The 24,890-nt window shown below is 40.7% G+C and overlaps 1 protein-coding gene across 1 annotated transcript in view; it reads left to right on the top strand.

Annotated features, from left to right (window-relative positions):
* LOC122789359 (anthrax toxin receptor 1-like) overlaps positions 1-24,890 on the top strand; it is a 1,490,698-nt gene that overhangs the window by 984,219 nt on the left and 481,589 nt on the right. The window contains exon 13 of the mRNA XM_044056748.1: positions 3,220-3,315. Within this exon, the coding sequence (XP_043912683.1) occupies positions 3,220-3,315 (96 nt within the window). The remainder of the gene's footprint in view (positions 1-3,219; positions 3,316-24,890) is intronic.

The raw sequence follows: 24,890 nt of genomic DNA, 5'->3' as shown, positions 1-24,890 counted from the left end.
GCATGGGTGCCGAGAAGTTAGCCACCTCTGTTTTTAGGAGCCCAAAGTCGGCTTTAAAGAAGTTTTTCAGGGTGGTCACCTTAGTGGGGGGAGGGTGTATTTGATATGGAGATTACCATGGTGATCAGTTTGTGGTCAGATTTAACCAGGGAGGAATTGACTATAGGTGTGGAGCAACTGTCTCCCATGTTGGTGATAACCAGATCGAGGGTGTTGCTTCCTCTAGTGGGGGTCAGAATTAGCTGGTTCAGGGCATTGGAATTGATAAATTCCAGAAAGCGTTGGGCCTGTACATTGGTACTTGAATAGTTTTCCAATTTGATTGAGGGATAGTTGAAGTCACCCAGTATGAGAGTATTGGGTTGGACCTTGATAGATTCCAGGGTGCTTAGGAAGTTGGAGTGAGAGTCTAGGGACATGTTTGGGGTTCTGTAGCAGACTATGACTTGTATGGCTGTCTTACCCAGTGTTAGTTGTACCTGAAATATCTTGGATGCGTTATGCTGGGCTACTAGCCTAGAGGTGTGGATATCCTTTAAGAATATGGAGACACCACTGCCTTTGGAGTTTCTGGCCGTATGCTGGGGCCGAAATGTATGGAATGAGTTGTAGCCTGGGAGAGCAGGGGTGCTTTCTGCCTCTTTAAACCAGGTCTCCATTACAGGACAGATGTCAACATTCTCCATTTTGAGGATAGCTTTGAGTGAGTGCATCTTGAGATTTAGACTTCTAGCACTGAGCAGCATGACCCTCAGATTGCATTTGTTTGTAGCTGTTACAGTGGAATTTTGGTCTTTGGACCACTGCCTAAAAAAGCCATTATAGGGGTGGCAAGAGCCTTAGCAAGTACCTGGAATCCTAGGGGTGACAGATGCAGGCTGTCTATGGCAAAGCATAGAGATCTGTCGATCATGTCATCCCAGGCAGCCAGAATACTGGATCCCCTTAGAATGACACCAGAAAGTTACCCAATTGTTGAAGTCCATCATTTTCTGCTCATACTGTGGTATCATTCTGGGTGACGGAAGAATACTGCTCAGGGCTAGGGTCATACCTGCTTGGATCACATAATCCAAGAGTTCCATCACATCCAGTCCATCACATCATGTAGTCCAGAGAGGTACGTCTCAGGTCATTCACACCCACATGGACAATGACTCAGTCATATTTTACTTGTTGTGGAGTGACCTGAGTGCATGTGTTATGTGGTGGATCCTAGCACCTGACAGACAACTGACTGTCACCTTCTCCTTGTTCAAGTGGGGCATCAGTGTGCCTCACAATTGAGTCTCCTATGATTAATACATTGGGCAAAGTGTTTTGTCTTAAGGGCTTGGATTGAGAGACACCCTCTGGTGGTGAGCTATGTGTTCTGGGGTTGGTGTTGTGTTGTGGTGGTCGAGTGCATTTCTGTCTTGGGGGTCTCTGTTATTTGGGTAAATTTTTATTGAGAGCCTTCGGGAACATGGCTGCATGGTTTGTGTTTCTTTGTGTAGGTTGTGATGATTGGTGTTTTGGAGGGCTGTGTGTTCTATGTAGTCAGTTGCAGGTGTTGGCCTTCTTCTCTTGACCACCTAGTCCGGTCTTGGTTGGAGCGTGCACTGCTTCCAGTTTGGTGATATAAGTGCATCTCTCACAGGTATGAGTGTTGGGAGGTAAGAGGAGAGGGTTGTCTGTGTACATTAGACAGTTGCCACACTGTCTCAGAATGCCCAAGTGCACCAGGTTAGCAGGAGAAAGTACAGAAAATTGCCCTACAATCATACCAGGAGGGATGGTCATAACTAATAAGTACTGGTGCTGTTACTGCGTAGGAACAGCTAGTGCTGATAGCACCTAAGTGTGCTACAATAAATGCTACAAAAGCCTGTCGAAGTGCTAGCCAATTAAGCTAATTGAAGTGCAAGAAGTAAAAGAACAATCACGTTCTAAGGGGAAAATTGAAGAGCAGACTTTCTGGTGGTGGTAATAGTTTACCTCAGCTGAGCGTTGCTGCATGGTGCGCAAACATATGCTTTTAAACCAGAAAGTTGAAAGGAATGGAAAAAATGCCCTAACAGCCAATATACTACAATTTCTGGATCAGAAACCACTCCTCTTGTCGTAGATAGGCTCCCTAGTGCTTACCACTCCCACTGATAAGCTAGAAGGCTTCCCTCCAACACAGAAAGTTCTGGAGCACTCAGAAACTTACAAAACAGTCCTGGATACAGCAAATCTGTATCTGGACTAGACTAGTTACAGGAAAGGTGGGAAACAAGCTTTGACTTTTTTTTTTTTTTGCCGAAAAGCAGTTAAAACAGAAGCAAAAACACTTTAAATGCAGATGTGAAGCTTAGATATGGTCAATTTATTCACATGTCATTCTTCACTTTTGTCAAACAGCAGAGTTTTGGGAACATGGAGATGTGAGTGTGAGATTCATCTGATAACATTAATGCACCAGTTATCCTGACGCTTGCTATGCTAAATAAAAGTGAGATTACAGAGGTGTTTTAAAGAGAGCTGTGTGTACTCCTAAAGAACAGACCCATAAGGAACAGTATCTTGTACTTTTCCCTAGCCTTGTTCTGCTGACAGAATAATAATCACATTTTAATAATATTCACTCCTCATTTTTAATCTCCAAACAAAACAAATAAATGGCTTAATTTCTAACTTTATAAAAAGTTATCTTAATGCACGGATAACTTTTTGTTATTTTCTTGGATCTTCCTTTGTCCAGGTGTTTAAATTTAAATATATGCAGATATATTGCTAGAGAAACTTCAATAAATGAATAAAAATGAAAAATAAAACTGTTTCTTTATTCCTCTTTCTGTTTTTTATTTTATTTTTTTCTTGTGTATTGGTTCTTCCTGTCCTTTAGATATATGTTCTAAAATGGATTCACTTTTCCTTTTTCAGACTTCTTCATATTTTGATTTTTCTGCTGTTCCCTTTGCTATACAGCATGCACACCAACCCTCTCAACTAAGACTCTCTCAATTTATTTGGAGTAAGTTTCTCTTAAACCTTTCTGCACTATCTATCCTCTGGGTAACGGTTATTACTTTGCATGCATTACATAATGCACATATTACTTTAAGTGATGTGAACCTACTTGCATGCTATCTTATATTAGATGAGGGTCTTTTATGTCAGTCTGTCTGTATACAATAATAAGGATAAATGTTGGTATCTAGCATGAAGTGACATTAATTTTTTTTCCCCTTGCAGAATGATGGAACGATACTGTTGATCGCACTGTTAGTCATTTTTTTATTGCTGGCGCTGCTGTTTCTCTGGTGGTTTTGGCCTCTTTGCTGCACAGTAGTAAGTGTGCATGTCTTTTCATAGCTCATTAAACTATATTTATATATATATATATATATATATATATATATATATATATATATATATATATATATATATATATATCAATCTGCACTGTTACTTAATAGAAGTTGATTGAGCAAAATGCATAACTGCAGATGTTATAATATGTTTAAAGTTAGGTTGTCCAGTAAACACTGAACATATTTTGTAGAATTAATTTATGTCTCTCGCTGAAGATTATTTTCTTTAAAAAAAAAACAATAAAAACAATGGTAACATATCTCATTTCACACTTCCTGGATTATAACCAGCTTTAGCAACATAAGAGAGGAAATAAGAAGGAAGCTAGAGGGAAAAGAAGTCTCAAGTATTTGCTTTGGAGTTGTGTTATGACAGTTAAAGTACAATGATTTAACAGGGAAGTGAGTTAAAGTGATTATTTGTATTTTTTTTTTCTAGCACCAATTTTCACATGACCTGTTTGGTGTTCTTAAACCTAATTGCATGCCATGATATTGTATTGAACAAAGTTGCATTCTATTTTGGAATGCCAGATGTGGTTGCTGCACAAAATGCCTTGTTATTTGGTAAATGACATTTGATTTTGGCTTTATTGATGTTCTTCTATTGACTTCTTGCAGTATTCATAACCTGAGGGATCTCCCACCAGAAGGCAACCCGACATCAGCCAGTATACAAAAGTCTTATACTACTCAAGAAGCCGGACTGCTTCTACAGGGTCCCTGAGGATTGTAAATTCCTCTTTAGATGTCCTGCTGCAGACCCTGCAGTCATTTCTGTAGCTACAAACAGACCATCTAGGTTGCTTCCTTCTATTACCCATCTCCAATCAAAGAGAGTAGAACCTTTGAGAGAATGGGAAAAAAGGCCAATACTTCAGCCACCTTGGCTTTCAGAGCCATCAATTATCGGACACATATGACCAGGTACTCTTTTGTCTCAGGCATCAAGAGCCATTTCAGATCTTCCAGATTCTGAAGGAAAAGCCTTGGACCTCTCTATATTGGCAGCTTTCTCCCAAGTGGCAAGACTGTCAATTCAATGCATTAATAATGCTGCGGAGACTCTTGCCAGGGCAGCTGCTACTGGTTCAGTTCTCTGAAGATTTTCCTGTCTCAGGTTACAACCCCTCCAGGATGACTTAAAATCTAAATTAATGGATACACCATTAGATAATTCAACATTATTTGGTCCTGCAGCAGCTACTGTCTTTAAGTCCCTACAGGAAAACTAAGGAACTCAAGGAGTTGAAATGCATCTTGGTTTCTTCTGTGCCCAGGTTTCATAGGAATTTCCCATCTAAACCTGTCTTCATCCACAGCCATTCCTCCAGTAAGAATTTCAGAGGAATTGAGAGACAACAGAAGCCTGGGGGTTCACAAGCACCCTCACAACAAAGGCAGTCCTTTCCTGACAAAGCAGTGAGTCTGTGACTACCCTGCAGATGTCTATCTTTCCCCTCTTTCCCTTCACCTGTCAAACGCTCACAGGGTCTGAGAAAGCATCACCCAAGACACCTGGCTTCTTTCATGGATGGTTTGGCATCCCTCACCCCCCCCCCCCCCCGAGAGCAGCTGCCTCACTTCCCAAAGCTCCTTTGGGAGCTTTGGCAACAGGGCTCTGTTCAAAGGGTTCCTCAAACCGCGAGAGGGAGGCTTTTATTCAAGGATGTTCTTAGTGCCCAGAAAGGATGGCCCCTGGAGACCAATCCTGGATTCATCCCATCTTAACACTTTCTTAAAGGTTCCTTCCTTCCTTCAGAATGTTGACACTACAAACTGTATTCCCCCTTATCATTCCACAAGGATACATGGTATTTCTAGATATAAAAGATGCTTACCTTCACATCCCCATTCACCGCATGCTCAGGAAATTCTTACCTTTTTCTGTGGTTTATTATTTTTGTATTTATTTGACATTTGTTGATCAGGTTAGTTCGACTGGGCAGATGTCCATTTTCATTGAAGACCCAAGGAGAAAAGCTCCAAGAGAATAATTACAAGTTATATATAAGAAGCACATTAATCAACATGATGCTAATAAACAATTTAACAATAATTACTAACAGTTTCAGCTGAAGGCATAGTAACAGAGAAAGCATAAACAGATTGTATAACAATAATAACAAAACAGTTTTATCCAGCAACTAAGCTCAAGTACAGTTTTTGAAGTTATGTAGCAGCAGGTAGGAAAAGGGAGTAAAGAGAAGGTTGCAGGTTAGTAAAATCAGTTTTGGGGTATAGTGGAGGATAAGAGACAGAGTATAAGGAAGGAGGGGTTAGGGAAGTGTAGAAGTGGACTAAGTTGGGTCAGTACAGGAGTAGGTCCAAGAGTTTAAAAAGTAGTCTTTTAAAGTTTTTTGAAACAGTTTAAGTTAGATTTCTCTTAAAATAGAGGCAGTTTATGCCATGCATTGGCTACTGAGTCATTATAGAGAAGTTTGCCAGTGGTTTTATTGGGTTTGTAGATTTGAAGGAGAAGTTGTTCTGAGCTGCGGAGTATACAGTTAAGGGTGTAGGGGGTAATGAGTGTTGTGAAAGCAGGACAGGAGTGGGGTTGGTTTAAGATGGTGTGGGTCAGGTGTAATTGTGGCAGAAGGAGTTAATGGTTCATAGGTTAATAGGTTGGTACTAGGTTATCAGGCCTAGGGCCCATACAAGCCTAGCCATAACAATTCCCTGGCTACTTCTTCCCACAATATTTATTTCCCTGGACCCGTCTATCAAGGTGACTGACGTGATCCCCGGGGTGAATTTCCTGTCTCCAATCCAATCGTCAAGGTTCCTTTTGAAGAGGACCAAAGATGTGATCTGCTTGACATGTATGGGCAGTCTATTCCAGAGTCTAGGGAGTCTCTGGGTCAGGAACCTATCCCTCCAGCATGTTTTGTTCATTGTGATGACAAGGTTTAGATCCCTGGAGCATGTGGCTCTGAGGGACTGGGATTTCTTTAAGTGTAGCATGTCCAACAGCTCTGGGTTTGACATGGCCTTGTATGTTAAGCAGAGATCGCCTCTGAGTAGACGATATGCGACAGAGTATAGCTGGAGGTTTTTTTAGACGGTCAGCATAGGGCATCTGCTTTAGGCCTGTGATTCTTTTAGTGAGGTATTTCTGCAGCCTTTCCAGTTGTTGCAGATGTCTTGAGAGATACATACATGGTGTAGTTCTAGCCATTGCAGCTTTTTTAGGGATAGGCAGTGGTGGGAGAGGTAGGGTAGATTAGTGACAAATCTAGCAACTCTGTTGTATGCTTGTTCAACTTTAGACAAGAGATTTGTTTGAAGATTTTTAAGGATTGGGGCAGCATATAGAAGGGTGGGAAGTAGGTAGGCTTGTACTAGTATGAGTTTAGAATCATTTGTAAGGACTTTTTCGTTTCTATAAAGAAGGCCTAATTTTTGATTAGTCTTTTTAATGCAATTTTTGGATGTGATGATTGAATTTAAGTTGATCATCTATAATGACACCTAATAGTTTAGTACGGGGTTCAACCTTGATCGGTGTGTTGATTAAGGAGAAGACAGTGAAGGTAGATTTAATGTCCTGAGAGAGGTATAGGAAGGAAAAGAAGGAGTTTGGTTTTGTTTGGGTTAAGAAGGAGTTGGTTAGATGTTAGCCATTTTTCAACTGAGTGCTGTGATTATTTGCTAAGGGAGAGCAGGTGGGGGAGATTGTCAGAGGTGGAATTATTCTAGACTCATCACCGAGAGGACAAGAGAGACAGAGGTTGTTAGTAAAAACGTTAAATAGTAGGGGCCCAAGGATGGAGCGTTGGGAAACCCCTGTTAGGACTGGAAGAAAAGGCGAAGATGCTGAGAGCCATCTTACAGACTGACAGCAAAGAAAATGAATTGCTCACTACTGAAGCAACAGAAAGTAGAAAATCAAATGCTAAAAAGTCAAACTGTTGCACCACAGCAAAAATAAATTTGTAGACACAAATTTGAGTAAAAATCCTGCGGGTCTATTTATTAAATAAAAACAAGCATAAAAATACTTGTTAAGTTAAAAAACCTTTCGGTCCTGTTGATGGCAGTGCAAACAGTAATCCAGGAATGACGATTCTCAGAATACACCGTTCATTTAGATTGATAGTCCCGGTAAAATGGGGCTAAATGCTGTCCATAAAACTGGTCAAAAGCATATTGTCCAATGAGAATCGTCATTCCTGGATTACTGTTTGCACTGCCATCAACAGGACCGTAAGGTTTTTTAACTTAACAAGTATTTTTATGCTTGTTTTTATTTAATAAATAGACCCGCAGGATTTTTACTCGAATTTGTGTCTACAAATTTATTTTGGCTGTGGTGCAACAGTTTGATTTTTTAGCATTTTTTAGCATCTTACAGATTGAAGTTGGTTGGAGAGGTAGCTAGAGAACCAGGCAATAGCAGAGATGGAGAGAGTGAGGTTAGATAGTTTGGACAGAAGTAGACTGTGGTACACAGTATCAAAGGCCTTAGAGAGGTCAAGGAATAGACATGAGACTAATTTATTTGTTGTCTTGCGATCTAGAGATAGTCTGTGTGAAAGATATTAGTGCTGTAGAAGTGCTATGGTTAGGGCGAAAGCCGTGTTGTGTATGGGGTAAGGAGTGTAGAAGTGCTATGGTTAGGGCGAAAGCCATGTTGTGTAGGGGTGAGGAGAGTTTCCTGAAGCAGATGAGCAAGGAGTTGTTTATGGATGCATTTTTCAAGAATCTTTGATAGGGGAGATAAAACTGCCATGGGTCTGAAATTAGAAGGGTCAGTGGGGTTTCCTCCTTTATGGAGGGGAATAACATAACATTTTTTGCAGATATCAGGAAGCATGTTTTCTTGAATTGATCTATTGATTAGTATGGAATTGGAAACAGGGTATGCAATAGCTTTTGCAGCTAACTTAAGGAAAAAAGGTGGCAAGTTATCAGTGGAGGGTGAACAAGTTTTGAGTTTGTAGAGAAGAGATCTGATGTAAGCAACAGGGACAGGTTTGAGTGAGAAGGAGGGTATGTGGGAGGAAGGGGAGAAGTAGTGGGACCAGTACTTGTGCTGTTTTCTGTTAAGTTTTGAGTGGAATTAATAAAAAAGGAGTTTAAAAGTGTTGCAGTGTCCAAGGCAGCTATTAGGGGTAGGATTTGGTGTAATGGACATACCTGGGTGTAGCAGCTTGTTGACAGTATTCCAGAACTTTTTGGGGTTAGAGTGGGGGTTTTCTTGAGGGTTGAGGTAAAAGTTTTTTTTTATCATGGCTGATGTGTTTTTTTAGTAAGATTACATTGTTCTCTGAAGCACTGACAACTGGAAGGGATTTTATTATTTTTTCCAGTTTTTGCAAGCATTGTCACTCTTTTGCATGAGGGAGTGAGTATCTTTAGTTAACTAGGGAGCAGAGTTAGATTTAATTCTGATTTTACTAATGGGGCCAAGGAGTTTACAGTGCTAAGAAAAATTATTTTAAATTGGATAAATCTCAGCATGGCTTTAGACCACATCATAGTACCACCACAGCCCTCCTCACCTTCTCCAATGCTATAAACTTTAACAGGAACAACAACAAACTGTCCTCAGCCCTTTTTTTGGATCCCTGTAAGGCTTTTGATATGGTTAACCTCATCTACTCATCCACACCGACAAATATGTCTGTAGGTAATCACTCCTCCAATGGTTTCAATCCTATCTGCATAATAGACAACAAGCCGTCCTATGGCAGAACAAACTATCTAACCTCCTACCCAACACCCTAGGTGTCGCTCAGGGGTCTATTCTGGGACAGCTACTGTTTTCCATTTTCATTAATGACCTCCGCACTGTCATCCCAAATGCTAACTGCATTCAATATGCGGACGATTCCACGCTGATCTGCACTGGCACTTCCCATACTGAGCTGCAGACAATTACTCAGTGTACTTTCAACTTAGTTGAAAATTGGCTTGCTGACCGCTGTCTGATTCTAAATCCCAACAAAACAAAGCTACTACTTTTCTCCCCCACCCAAAGATCCCCAATGTTATCTTTCTCCATTAAGTCTAACAGTGGTACCATAATCTCCCCAGATGCTCACACAAAACTCCTTGGGGTTACTGTAGACAACAGTCTCAAATTTGATGTTCATGTTAACAAAACTATCAAATCCCTTAATAAAAAAACTGGGCTCACTATAGAGGATAAAACCATTCCTAACCCCACCTGCTAGGACTGCCATTGCCCATTCCCATCTGCTCTCCACCCTCTTCTATGCTTCCCCTTTACTTGCCAACTTAAATAAAACCGAACTTAGCAGACTCTCTGGCTGCTACAATAGCATAGCTAGACTTGCCACTGGCCTGCCCTATAGAACACATCACTGCATAAACCTAACAAATCTCGGATGGCTAGAGCTACCCAGGCAGATTCAGTATAACCAACTTATTGTGGCTCACAAAGTACTTAACCAACCTGAAAATACACCTGCTTTGAAAAACATCATCTATCCCCACGCCAACCTCAGACCACTTTGTTCATCTAATAGACTGGTAGTACAAACCATCAAATCCAACAATTCAGCCGGGGACTCCATGTTTGCCAACTCTGTTGGCAAAAGAACTCGCTACCTGCTGACATTACACTTGACACTACCCTATCTCAGTTTAAGAAAACTCTCAAGCAGTATTTCAAGACTCAATGGCTATGTCCTTGCTCCAAACCTAACTAAATATTTGGTATCACTGGTGTACCAGTTTTATTTTGTAAAGTTAACTCTACTGTGCTGTAATTAGTAAGCCAGACTAGAATCATGTTAGATTGTATAACTTAGACTCCTCAACAGAGGCTGGAAATTGTGTTTAATTTCTATGATGTTAAATTTGCTTGTGTTACTTCCATTGGAGCTTTTCTCCTAGGGCCTCCGCTGAAAATGGACATGTATCCAGTCGGACTATCCTGGTCAACAAATGTAAAATAAAAATAAATAAATTTCAGAACAGCTTTTTCTAGGGAGAGATTGTGGAGAAAGGACCAGAGTATAGAGAAGAGTATATCATTAAATGTGTCAGGGTTGAAATTGGTAAGTTTGCAACAATTTGTTGAGATTTGAACAGTTGTTGGAGTGTCTATAGCTAGAGGTAGAGGTGCTTGGAAAACTGGGATTCACCATCACCTTCAGGAAGCCAGTCCTCACCCCTTCACAGGACCACATTTTCCTGGGTTGTCAATTCCAGACAGTTATGACAGTGACACTTCCGCCTCTGAGGATGCAGGCCCTTTGGTCCTTTTTTCATTCCCTTCTCCCCTTGACTCACATCATAGCTAGGAAGCTGGGATTCATGGTTTCAATAATTCCCATGGTGCCAATGGCAAGACTCCACATGAGGAATTCCAGTGGTTCCTCAGATCTGTGTGGACCCAGCATTCTCACCTACTAGAGTGCAAAGTATCCTTCATTCCTTGTCTAAAGTGGGAACTGCTCTGGTCCAAGACTACCTGTGCACCCTCTCACCCAAGTCCTACAACTCTACACAGATGCATCAGGCATGGGCTGGAGGTGGCCTTGGGCAGATTTACAGTTCAGGGAGTTTGGTCTCCCTCCCAGAAAACAGAACACATAAACATCAGGGAAATGCAAGCATTGCTGCTAGCTCTACAAGCATTTCACCTTCTTCTTTGCCCAGGCCCGCTCAATCTGTTCACAGACAACATGACAGTCTTTGGGTATGTGAACAAGCAGGAGGAAACCTGATCTCATCTCCTTTGCAGGTTGGTTCTTTTGTTATAGCAATTTGTTCCCCAATACAACATGACTACTCAGGCAGTATCCATTCCCTCCAACCAGAACCTTGACTCAATCCCATGAATGGATGCTTCAAACGGATATGTTCCTGGACATAATCCACCAATAGGGTATTCTTCACATAGATTTATTTGCCTCCTCCTTGAGCAGACAACTTCCAGAATTTTGTGAAGAGTCACAAGTTCTCTCATTTGGAAAGTAGACACTTTCCTTTTCTTGGAAAGGGATGTTTCTGTATGGATTCCCTCCCCTTCCTCTAATCACAAAGGTCCTGTTCAAGATTCAACAGGCCAACCAAAAATCTTGCTGATGACTCCATTTTGGCCAAGACATCACTGGTTTCCCCTTCTGCGTTTAGCTAAAGGCCATCACCACAAATTACCCCACACAGTGGACCTTCTTAAAGGTTCATAGGTACATAGGTTGGTACTGGGCTATCTTCCCAAAGGCATATATTAGCCCAGCCATGTTGTGTGGTATTCACCACTCCTTTAGTAGTTCCCTAGACCCTTGTACTAGCAGCTAGTACCCTTGGCCCCTATCTAGTAGTGCTGTTGGTGTGATCCCCGGTGTGAACTTTCTGTTACCCATCCACTCATCAAGGTTCCTCTTGAAGAGTGATAGTGAGGGGCTCTGTCTTATGTAGATCGGGACCCTGTTCCATAGTAATGGAAGTCTCTGCAAAGGGAATCTATCCTTCCAGCATGTTCTAATCATTGTTGTGTTGAGGTTTATATTCTTACACAAAACAAAGGATCCCTGATACATTCACACCTGTCAAAGCTATAGCTGACACTGTGGGTGACAGGATTATAATTCCTTTCAGACACCTATTCTCTGAGGAAGTGCTCAGGGTTTTGCAGGAGGCCAGATAACCCAATACTAGTAAGTAATCCAAAAACTCCAAGGAAAGGGTGCCACAGAACCAGGAACCAATAAAACCACAACAGGCACCCAAAGAGGCAGACTGTAATAATAAAACACGAGCCTGTCATTAAACAATTGTTTTAACTACTAATTAGATTGGGAGGGGTATATAAGCAGGCACAGCCTTCATTCTTTCATTTTACATCTGAGGAAGTCTGGTGGACGAAAACGCTTTGTATTGTGTGGCGTTTATGTGATTAAACCTGCTGCTGCTTACACCTACAGTCTCGTGTTTTATTACCTTCTGCCTCTTTGGGTGCCAATACTAGTAAGTCTTACATTTCCATATGGAAAAGATTTTCACTCTGGTGTCTGTCTAAGAACCAAGACCCACTGACAGTGGGACTACCAGTGGATGTTCATCGTGTTTCACTGTTGCAGTCATTACACTTGGGTTATCCTGCTGGCAGGCTACCCGCAGTCAGCCTGAATTCCAAAGTCCTGGTTCGGCGTCGGTTGCTGTTGCCTCTTCCCTGACGTCAGTGCGCCAGGGGTATAAAAGATGCAGCCAATGCCATTTTCTTCAGTCTTTCTTGCCACGTGGTGCCTGAAGCAAAAGCAGTTCACAAGTGCCGGTCGGCCGACTCCTGAGATTTTCAAAATCGAATTTTAGATCCGAAGTCTTCAATAAAGCTAAGTACCCCGTTGGGGAAACTTTTTTCTTGCTCCAGACTGATGTCAGAAAAAGTTAACAATTGTATTTCTTGTGGGAAGCAAATACCTCATAAGGATTTCCACTCTTACTGTATTCCTTGCCTAGGCCCTGACCACGAGATTGCTAGTTGCCGGTTTTGTGCTAGATTTAACCAACGCACTATTAAGCGTCGGTACGATTTTGCTTTTCATTATTTTGGCAGAAGGTTTAACTACGTAATGCCATCGGAACAGCCAACAACTGAAATTCATAAAAAACGCAAGGATAAAGACAAGGACAAGCATCTGTGGTCCAAAACCGACGACAAAGCCTCATCTAGGCCAGTCGCCGGTTAGCCGGTGCTCAGTGAGGTGCTTTTGCAGCCCCTGACTCCCACTACCTCAGAGCCACAGGCTGCCTCCGACTCCCACGTGGAGACAGCTAGGCCTCTGGATACTCAAGGTATTGGCCCTTCAGAAATTAATCCCTCAGATGGGTCTGTAGCCGCTGAGCAGGCATCGGCTTCTGAGGGTGTCTTCAAACCTACACAACTTTATATAAAGCCTACTTCAGCATCCAAGACAAAGTCTAAAACAGTTTTAAAGACAAGGAAACCAGTACAGCATTCTCCAGGACAGGCTTCTATGCCTAAGAAACAGATGCTCAAAATGGCCGAAGACCTAATTACTTTGATCAGGGGGTTCCCAACCCCCTTCTGATAAGAGGCCTAGGCAAGACACTGAATATGATTCCTCTGATCAGGTTTCCATTTCTTCTGATTCCTCTACTGATCAGGGATATTCTGTTCCTCCCTATGAGGATTCTGATGCTGAAGATTCTATTCCTTCAGCTTCTTCTCCTGAGGACTATTCTTTTGGGGAAACCCTACATACCATGAGAGAGCATTTCCATTGGGAGAGCCAGGATTATTCCGAATCTAAGAAAATACTTAGAGACTTTCTTTTACTTCCTCAGCACAGACCTCTTGCTATTCCCCCTGTTCTAGACCTAGTAGATGTTTTCTCAGAGTCCGGCCTGTCTCCAGACTCTTTACCTCCTGCCCCTGCTAAGCCGGACAGATACTACAGGATCCCAGACACCCATAAATTTCTTCACAAAAACCCTGCTGCTGACCCAGAAACTATCTCACAGGGTCCAAAAGGGGTCAAGGCTGCTTCTGCCAAAAACGCTGTCCCCTCAGACAAAGATTCTAGGGCTTTGGACAGATGGGGAAAAAAATTTTACACTTCTGCTACCTTGGCTGTAAGGGCTTTAAATTGTCAGTTTCATATGCTCAAATATCAGCAATACTTAATGTCTTTGTTAAGACAAACAATGTTGACGAATTCTGAATGTACTGAGAACAAAGATTTGCAGGATTTATTGCATGCAGCTGAACAAGTGGGAAAACATACTTTGCAATGTGGCTATGATTCACTGGAGGCCTCGTGCAGGGCCGCTGTTACAGGTTCTGTTATTAGAAGGCATGCTTGGTTAAAGGAACAGAATCTGCTTGATCATGTTAAAGCAAAATTATTGGATGCTCCATTACAGCATGATATTTTGTTTGGTGTTAAGGTGTTAAAGAAGATGGAGGATAAGGCAAAATCTATGCAGACAGTAAAGGATTTCTTACAGGTACAGCCTCCCAGATTTAGCAGGAACTGGCCCTCTAAGAAATGGTCCTTTCCAGTGTCAGACATACCACAAAGAGGCAGATTGAGATGCCCTAGAGGCAGGCAACAGCCCCAGGGCTCATACAGGCCCAAACAATGGGGTGCTTCTACCTCCAAAAGCGGAGAAGACAAATCACAACCTTATAGAAAACAGTCCCAATGACTTCCCTCTGCCAATGCCAAGCACTTATTTTTTGGCAGCACCCTTAGGGGGAAAGCTAGTACTTTTTTCACAAAACTGGCACAAGATCACCCAGGACAAATGGGTCTTAAATATAGTCTCTCAGGGCTACAGGTTCCACTTTCACACCCTTCCAAAGGCAAAGGTATGCCAGACCTGCCACACAATCAATGGCAAGAGGCACAAAAACAAGTTTCATTTCTCATGGACATGGGGGCTATTCAGCCAGTGCCACAACAAGAGCAGGGACAAGGATTTTACTCAAGACTTTTCTTAGTACCAAGAAAGGACAAAGCCTGGAGACCAATTCTGGACCTGTCTATTCTAAATACTTTTCTGGATGTTCCAAAATTCAAAATGTTGACTCTACAGCAGCTTCTGCCCATGCTGGCCAAGAAGGCTTGGCTTGTAACTTTGGACCTCAAAGAGGCATACCTGCATGTGCCAATCAGACAATCTTGCAGAAGATACCTCAGATTCATAGCTGGCTCAATGCACTACCAAGTCTCTGCACTGCCCTTTGGCTGATCTACTGCACCCAGGGTCTTCACAAAATGCCTGGCACCAGTAATTGCATTTTGCAGACAAAGAGGAATTCAAATATACCCCTTCTTGGACGGCTGCCTTATTCAAGTAAAGGACAAAGATATTCTACTACACCATCTGACATTTGTAAAAAGACTACTAATTTGCCTAGGGTACACAGTAAACAAAAAGAAATCAAAACTAGTGCCCTCTCAAGAGATAATATTCCCGGGTGCAAGCTTAAATACAACTGCCCAGATGGCTTATCTCACGCCAGACAAACAAAGGCATCTGACTTCTTACTTGAAAGACATGGCAAAAAAGAGCCAGTTATCTGCAAGAAAAATTCTACAGGCTCTGGGCTACATGGCATCCTGCATTCTACTAATTCCATATGCAAGACTGCATATGAGGAAACTACAATGGTATCTAAAAAGTGTTTGGACTCAACATTGCCACAGTCTGGAAACAGTAATTACTCTCATTCCCTGCCTGCAACAGAAATTTCTATGGTGGGCACAGGCCTGTCACCACAACAAGGGACAGCCATTCACCTTACCCACTGCCAGGCAGACACTAACAACAGATGCATCAGATTATGCCTGGGGGGGCGCACATGGCAGGAAAATGTATTCAGGGCACATGGCCTGCAAACCAAATGCACGTTCATATCAATCAAAAAGAGATGCTAGCAGTACAAAATGCCCTGACAGCCTTCAAGGACCTACTTCATCCAGGACAACTACTGATAAAGACGGACAATACTACAGTCATGTGGTACATAAACAAGCAAGGGGCACACATTCCTACCCCCTCTGCAGGCAAGCCATGACTTTGTGGAACACAGCATTGACTTATCAAGTACATCTGCAAGCACAATTCCTGCCAGGAAAGACAAATACTTTGGCAGACAAACTAAGCAGAAACCTCATGGATCCTCACGTGTGGAAACTGGAGCCACAAATCTTCAACATGATAACAGGGAAATGGGGATGCCCAGACATAGATCTGTTTGCCTCCCCTCACAACTGCCAGCTACAGAGATTCTGCACTCGGACTTATCACAAACAAGCATGGAAAGTGGACGCCCTTTCATTCAGCTGGAAAGCTCTTACAGTATATGCCTTCCCTCCTCTGCCTCTCCTCTCCAAGGTACTCCTATAGGTCAAACAAGAGAAGCCAAAAATGATACTGATTGCCCCAGACTGGCCACCCCAGCACTGGTACTCAATCCTAAAGAGCTTGTCTCAAGGCCCAGCCTGGACATTACCTCTAATACCTCATTTGCTGACCCAACAGAACAATCAGATCTTGCACAGCCAACTCAGAACCCTAAATCTGGCTGCATGGTGGATAATGTAATCATTTAGAGCACACCTCGCTCTAAAGCAGTTATGGATGTTATTTTGTTGGCCAGGAGGCCCAGCACCAGAAAATCTTATGCAGAAAAATGGAAGAGATTCTGTGCTTGGAACCAAGCACAGGGAATTGACTAGCTTGGACCAAATATTCCTCAGATTTTGCAATACCTAACTGAGATGCTGGAGAAAGGCCTATCCTTCTCATCAGTTAAGATCCATGCCTCTGCCATTTCAGCTCATTACAATACAGACCCACCTATTTTCTTTCTCATCCATTGCTAAGACAGTTTCTCAGAGGGGCTAAAAACATAAGACCACCAAGAAGAGCTCCAATACCTACATGGGATCTCAATTTTGTCTTGGAAAAACTCACACTGCTTCCTTTTGAGCCAGCCAATACAGCAGAGATAAAATACTTGTCATGGAAAACCGCTGTTCTCCTAGCAATAACTTCAGCAAGAAGAGTCTCAGAGGTACAGGCACTAATAGCTGTGGAACCTTTTACTATTTTCCATCAGGACAGGGTTTCTCTAAGGACAAACCCCACATTTATGCCTAAGGTAGTGTCCAGCATGGCTCTTAACCAAACCATACATTTGCCTACCTTTTATCCAAACCCACAGAATAAGGTGGAGAGACTTCTGCATACTTTGGACATACACAGACAGCAATGCTTTTACTTGGACAAGACTAAAGTCTTCAGAAAGACTGAGAAATTCCTAGTGGCATATGCTGCAGGTTCCCAAGGAAAAGCCATTTCAAAGCAGACTATTTCAAAATGGATAGGCCACTGCATTTGTTTCTGCTATTCACAACATGGTAAATCAGTGTCCAAGGGCATTAGGCCACATCTACCAGAGTAGCAGCCACTTCAGCAGCCTTCCTCAGAGGAGTACCAACCAAGGATATTTTGGAGGCTGCAACATGGACTTCAGTGTACACTTTTACAAAGCACTACCATTTACCTCTCTACTCTAAATCCAGGGCAGGCTTTGCCACTGCAGTTCTGCAGGGCCTCATAGCCATTCCAAACTCTATTTATGCCCAGCCGCCCAATGCCAACTTTGGGATTCAACCCAATTGTAATGACTGCAACAGTGAAACACGATGAACATAGTACAGTTGTGCACCTACCATAAATGTAGATGTTCGAGTGTATTCAATGTTGCAGTCCAGGTTACCCTCCCACCTTCCCCCCTTTTTCTTTGCTGGGACTTATCTGTACCTATCTATTCTATACAACCTATGTGGTGTATTTGCTTGTAGATGAAGGTTATGTGCATGCTTTTTTATGATCATAATTTTTACAGCCTACCCTTTTGGGGGCACCTGACATCTGGGGCAAGAAAAACTGAAGAAAATGGTGTCGGTTGCATCTTTTATACCCCTGGCGCACTGACATCAGGGAAGAGGTGACAGCAACCGACGCCAGACCAGGACTTTGGAATTCAGGCCAACTGCGGGTAGCCTGCCAGCAGGATAACCCAAGTGTAATGACTGCAACAGTGAATACACTCGAACATCTACATTTATGGTAGGTACACAACTGTACTTTCTGTCTTATTTGTGTGAATTGCTCTCTGCTGGCTTGGCTTATTCTGTCAAAGCACATATGTCAACTATTTCTGCTCATCTGCCTCTATCCCCCCTCTAGCATCCAGATCTGAGGTGAAACAATTTCTTAAGGGTGTCTTTCACATTAGGCCTCCCAGGAAACCTATTCCTCCTCCTTGGCACCTTAATTTTGTTTTAAAAAAACTGACCCTGGCCCCTTTAGAGCCTGCATCTTCAGCCTCCCTAAAACATTTTTCTTGAAAAACTGCTTTATTAGTGGCCTCAACTTCAGCTGGAAGGGTGTTGGAGCTGCAAGCTCTTATGGCTTCATCCCCCTTCTTGGTCTTTCATTACAACAGGGTATCTCTGAGAACAAATCCTTCTTTTATGCCAAAAGTGGTTATTGAGTCTTCCCTTAACCAGTCCATTCAATTACCCACCTTCCTTTCTTTCTCTGCAAAACCACAATGAGAAGGTACTGCACTCCTTAGATGTACATAGACAACTTAGATTCTATCTGGACAAGACTAAAGCTATCAGGAAATCTGATCAGCTATTTGTGAATTTTCATGCCAGGACTCTGGGTTTACCTGTTTCCAAACAAACTACTTCTTCATGGATTTCTAAGACTATTTCCCTTTGTTACACACTCCATGGAAAGAGCCTCTCTTCACCTGTGAAGGCCCATTCTACAAGGGCTTTAGCTTCCTCTAAGGCATTCTTCAAGGGCTTAGATAACAGTGCCATCCTTGAAGCAGTCACCTGGTCTTCTATTGATACTTTTACCAAACATTACAAACTGGATGGCATCTCCAGATATAGAGCTGAATTTGCTAAAGCCATTTTACATGGCTTCATTGAGAGCTCTTCTGCTCCTTCCTCCTCCCTTCCTTCTTGAGCTTTGGCACTCTCCCTCAGGTTATGAATACTGCAGCAAGTGAATAGAAGGACATAGAGTAGTTGTGCAAAATCTTACCATAACCATAGATGTCCTTCTTTTCACTGCTGTAGTATTTTATCCCTCCCTCCTTCCCCCCTGGTCTGTTGTTTTACTTGGATGTACTGACCATACAAATCCTTAGTCTGGCATTCCTCCTGGGGCATTCAGTTCTGAGGAATCTAAGTACAAATGTCGCTTTTATGGCCTGTGTCCAGCTGCAGCCTATGTGTCATGTACCGTGTACCCTTGAGTAGTATAAGACTTTTGTTTATCGAAGACATCGGGTCACCTTCTGACGGGAGATCCCTCAGGTTATAAGTACTGCAGCTGTGAAGAGAACATCATCTATGGTCATGGTAAGATTTTATACAACTATTCTTTCTAATTAAATCATCTGAAAGTCAAGTTTGATCATATTTCAGAGTATCAATTTAAGAAATTCCATATCAAAATCAACCCCCCCCCCAACATAAGAAAAAAAAAATACCAACAAATTTCAAAACTTTCAGATCAGACTGATGGTACAGAGGCAAAGCACACATCTCTGCCAGCAGTAACCAAAGTATGGAAATGAAGTGGGCTGCTGGTAGGCCTGGCATGGACAAACAGGATGAATCAGCGTATTGTCTGCTCTCTTATTCAGGGGTGAGGGTATGGAATGACATGCTGTCAGTGTGACCTCTGGTGAAGAGAAGGAGTCATGCAGGTCAGCAATGGCATTAGGAAAAGTGCTACAATATCTCTGATGTGTAATAACATTAGAGTGGTACAATATCTCTGATGTGCATTAAGATCGGACTGGCACAACATCTCTGATATGCAATAAGATTGAAGTGGTGTATCCTTAACACTTTGTGCTTAGGGCAGTTGACCCCTTCACTCACCTTAACTATGCTACTGGAGTGGTACAACATCTCTGATGTGCAGTAACATCATACTGATACAACGTCCCTGATGTGCAATAACATCAGATTGGTACAACATCTCTGATGTGCAGTAAGATCGGAGTGGTACAGCCTTAACACTTAGCACCCAGGGCAGCTGACCCCTTCGTCCACCTTAACTATGCTACTGGAGTGGTACAACATTTATTTATTTTATTTATTTTATTTTACATTTGTTGATTGGGATAGTCCGACTGGATGCATGTCCTTTTTCAGCGGAGGCCCGGGGAGAAAAGCTCCAAGGTAAGCAGATACAGTATTACATAATACCAGCATTACATATTACAAACAAACTATGTACAGTGATTACATAAGTAAGCAAGTTAAACAAGTTCCACAGGTAGAGTTCATCCCGAACGTAAGTCAGGATTAAATTAAATTACACAGTAAACTGGTTAAGAGATTTTTACACATCTGATGTTATTGCACATTACTATTGTGGAGGATAGGATTACTGATCTGCCACTGCTTCAAGATCCCTTTTGCCACCAGTTTGCTATTCCTTATTAGATCATCACTTCTCCAAGTCTCAGGATTACACTGCAATACGTACTTTACAAGTAGTCCAGGGACCCTTCATAACCAAGGAAGTTGACAAGGGCTGCCACGAGGGAGCTATAAGGTAGCCATGGTGAGTAGAGGGGAGGTACTGGGATTAGACATGATATGTATTTTTTGTAGCTGGGGTTTGGCCCTGCGTGCCTCCCCATTAGCTCTGCTACTTAATATTCTGACATATGGCAGCCTTAAATGTAGTATATAATAATCCAGATTCACAATTCAGATCCTCAGAATTTAAACAGCGTTCACCAAAATCACTGGTGCCTTCCAGTCTGTAATTCATGCTGTCCATTATATTTGAGGTAAAAGAGCATCCCAGTGTAAATTCTTCCCTGAAAATTATTCTGAGCAGGAGGATACTTTTATGTTTATATGTAATTATACATGGGCTGTATAATCCATGAGAAAATACTGTGATTTTAAAGTGACATACAGTTAAGGATGTCATGCAAAGTATGCAACAATAAATGTAAAACTACTTAACTGCTCTAGGAAAATTATTTTAACTGTATACTATTCTGTTTTAAGAATCCCTTTTACCTAAAGAAAACACATTTCAATGTGGCTTGTTTCTGAGCAATTAGAATATATTCTTAAATTTCATTTTGTATGTGAGCATAATAACAGACTGCAGCATGTTCACACTTCTTTCTTTCATTCACTGCTGTTTTAATAATACTCTCCTTACAGTGCTAAATGAGCACTTTCAGTTGAATTCTAGCTTATTGTGTTTTAACATGCTGGCCACAAAGACACCAGCATTGTTGTTTTAGACTTTAATTACAGTGATGGAAAATCAAACAGTAATATTTAATTTCATGTAAGAATATTATGAAACAACTCTGACCCAAAAAAAAAAACACTGACTGTGGCACACAAAAAGACAAAGAGCAAAGCAAGATTGCTGTCTTTATTCTAGCGCTTCGGTGTCTCCACCTTCAAGGAATAACAAACAGCAAAAAAATTTCACACATTTATATACCCACATAATTAGTTACAGTTACTTAATAATTAAACAATGGACCTTCCCTTAAAGTAAACACTTCCAATTCAATTAATTATTAAACCATTAGGCACCAACGTTTTGTATTTTAAAATATAAATACTTTCCTTGTATAATAACTTATGTTTCAATATATTTTCATCATTATGTAAACATTCCACTCTTTCTAAAATTGTGCCTTGTAATAAAGTAGTATCACTATTATGTAACATTTTAAAATGTAAGGCAATTACTTTAGCATCCCTTATATTTCTAATATCCCTTAAATGCTCCATGAACCTGATACGAAATTCATGCTTAGTCTCCCCTATGTAGTACAACTGGCATGGGCACCTCAAGGCATATACAACTCCCTTACTTCTACATGAATAGGTGCTTTTGGGTTCAAATTTAACCCCATTCATACTACTAAACGTATTCACTATATGTGTACATGCGCCACAGTTATTACAGCTCAATGTTCCTCTGACTGATGGTGTATCTGATATACTCATAACTGGCATACCAAATCTACCGTGTACTACCATATCTTGCAAATTTCTTCCTCTTTGATAAGAGAAAAAAGGTTTCCTAGGCAAAATATCTGCCAAAAATCTATCCTCCATCAAATATTTCCAGTAATACTCAATGTTTTCATCTCTTCACTTTTAATATTGTATACAGATACATAATAGATTGAATCTACTGCATTCTTGCCAACTGTTCTATGTCCATACCTATGACAAGTACCTTTATCTTTGTATCAATTATTACTACTTCTTCCATTCCTACCTGTACTTATTTCTTCCCATATTTTGGTCTGGGCTTCTTGCATAATAACTGGATCATAACCCCCTTCTCAAAAACATGTCTAGTTTGTTTCATCTCTTTCATCAATAAATTTCTGTCACTACACAGCCTTGAAATACGTAACATTTCCTCATAAGGTAAAGCTTTCAAGTCATGGGGTGGATGAAAACTAGTGGCATATAAATATTGGTTACCATCAACGAACTTCCTATGTATATTTGATAAAATAACTCCACTTTCCTTCCCTTCCATGATAAGGTCCAAATATACCACTTTGTTCCCCTTCTGAAGCCCATCAAATGACAGGCCAAAAGGGTTTTTATGCATTTCCAACATAAATTCATCAACTTCATCCCTACCCCCTCACAAACAAATATCAAATCATCAATAAAACGGAAATAAAAATCAACATATTTTTTCATAAAATTCAAATTAAATAAAAACTTAATCTCAAAAAAAGACATAAAAAGATTAGCCTACATGGGGGCAAACGCCGCCCCTATTGCAGTACCTTGTTTCTGTCTATACATTACATCATTAAAATAAAAATAATTGTTCTTCAAACAAAAATTTACCATATCAACTGCAAAATTAAAGAAGGGGCTATCTCCCAAAAAGTATGCAATAGCCTCCAAACCATCACTATGGTTAATAGAGGTATAGAAACTCCTGACATCAACCACCAACCAATATTTATCCTTATTCCAAACTAACGGGGAAACTTTTTTCAAAAAGTCAAAACTATCCTGTATGTAAGCTGGAGATTTTAAAACATAAGGCAACAATATTTTATGTAACACTAGACCGATATTATGTAAAAAAATATTTGCAAGCCGAAATAATAGGTCTATCAGGTGGTTTTTCCTTACTTTACTTACTGAAAAATATTCTGAGCAGGAGGATACTTTTATGTTTGTATGTAATTATACATGGGCTGTATAAACCATTTGAGGCAATACTGTGATTTTAAAGTAACACACATTTAAGGATGACATGCAAAGTATGCAACAATAATTGTAAAACTACTTAACTGCTCTAAGAAAATTATTTTAACTGTGTACTATTCTGTTTTAAGAAGGCTGCGGTGGTGGTGCTGCGGTAGCGTTGTCACCTCACAGTAAAATGTTGTCCTGTTCGATTCTCAGATAGAGCATCTTCTGTATGGAGACATGCGTGAATGGGCTTACCTTCGTTGAAGGTTGTGCGTCAGGGCTGGTAACTCGACATGTAAAAATCTACTGCCAGTCATTAGCGGACCAGAGTTCTGCTGTGGCAACCCCTAACCAGGAAAAGCCAAAAGACACAACAACTATTCTGTTTTAAGAATCCCTTTTACCTAAAGAAAACAAATTTCAATGTTGCTTGTTTCTGAGCAATTGGAATATATTCTTAAATTTCATTTTGTATGTGAGCATAATAACAGACTGCAGCATGTTCACACTTCTTTCTTTCATTCACTGCTGTTTTAATAATACTCTCCTTACAGTGCTAAATGAGCACTTTCAGTTGAATTCTAGCTTATTGTGTTTCAACATGCTGGCCACAAAGACACTACTAGCATTGTTGTTTTAGACTTTAATTACAGTGATGGAAAATCAAACAGTAATATTTAATTTCATGTAAGAATATTAACCTGTTTTAACAATGATTGTATAGCTGAATTAAAGCGCAGTCAAAGTGAATTTAATAATTTGCATTCAAAAATATGTTTCCACTTTTCTGACACTGGCATTTTGCACATTCAGCAAACATCCTGATAATCTATAAATATTTGATTAAAGTCCAAATAGCCACCATTTTGGAGAAAGGACGGTGACACTGGTTAACTCCATGCCTGTGTTTGAGATCAGCTCTGCTAAAATATTTTCCAAAGCTTTTCACTAAAATAGCATTTTTGCACTCTTTAAGCAATTTAGCTATAAAGAACATGTGTTCTGTCTTTTTCATTCCTTGTCTTAACTAAACTGTACAGTAAGCAGAGAATGGAAGTTCTACATTTTATACTTTCTCCTAGATACATCTGAAGAGTTTTATTCTAGAGCAGAACATACAGACATTAACATTTACATTTTAAAACTGTAGTATTTTTATATACTTAAAAAAGTTGCAAGTGTCAAAGCAGTATTGCATGTTTTCAGTTCTCCACTGTAGCATGTACCTAATATTTTAGGAGTTTAGATGTCCCTCTACTCAAAAAGCTGCAGTTAATTTATATAAATGATATAACTCTTAATGATGGATCTTTTTATAAGTCATGTCCAAGTTTCTATAAGAAGAAAATAGAGATTATGAAATTAATTTCCGTTCTTAATATCTTCCCTGAGAATGAGATTCCTGTCTGAATGAAGGTCATACACTTTTATGTCGTTCCATGCTGCCATATAGAATGGCTTAATTAAATTTCAAGTAGCATTCATTTCGGCTGCCACTTTATACAAGTCAAAGTCTTACAAAGATAAACCCCAGTCATTTTTAATCATACGGAAATCATTTACATTACATTAAAGTTGCCTGATGAAAAGAGACAACAAGCTTGTGTAGCTTGACCTTTAAGTACAGTTACAATTCTACCCCCCTCCATATTTATCTTAGATTTTCTGTACCTGTTCCATGCTCTTTTGAATTCCACTGTATATTCCTTCTCTTCCACACATTCTGTTACTTCACTGTGTATTTGTAGAGCCATATCTTTGAAGTATTTGGGGA

Source organism: Protopterus annectens, chromosome 14.part0, assembly GCF_019279795.1.
Source record: "Protopterus annectens isolate FY-2018-M chromosome 14.part0, PAN1.0, whole genome shotgun sequence".
Lineage (NCBI taxonomy): Eukaryota > Metazoa > Chordata > Ceratodontiformes > Protopteridae > Protopterus > Protopterus annectens.
Note: the sequence above shows the minus strand (reverse complement) of the source record. Positions and strands in the feature narration are given on the sequence as shown.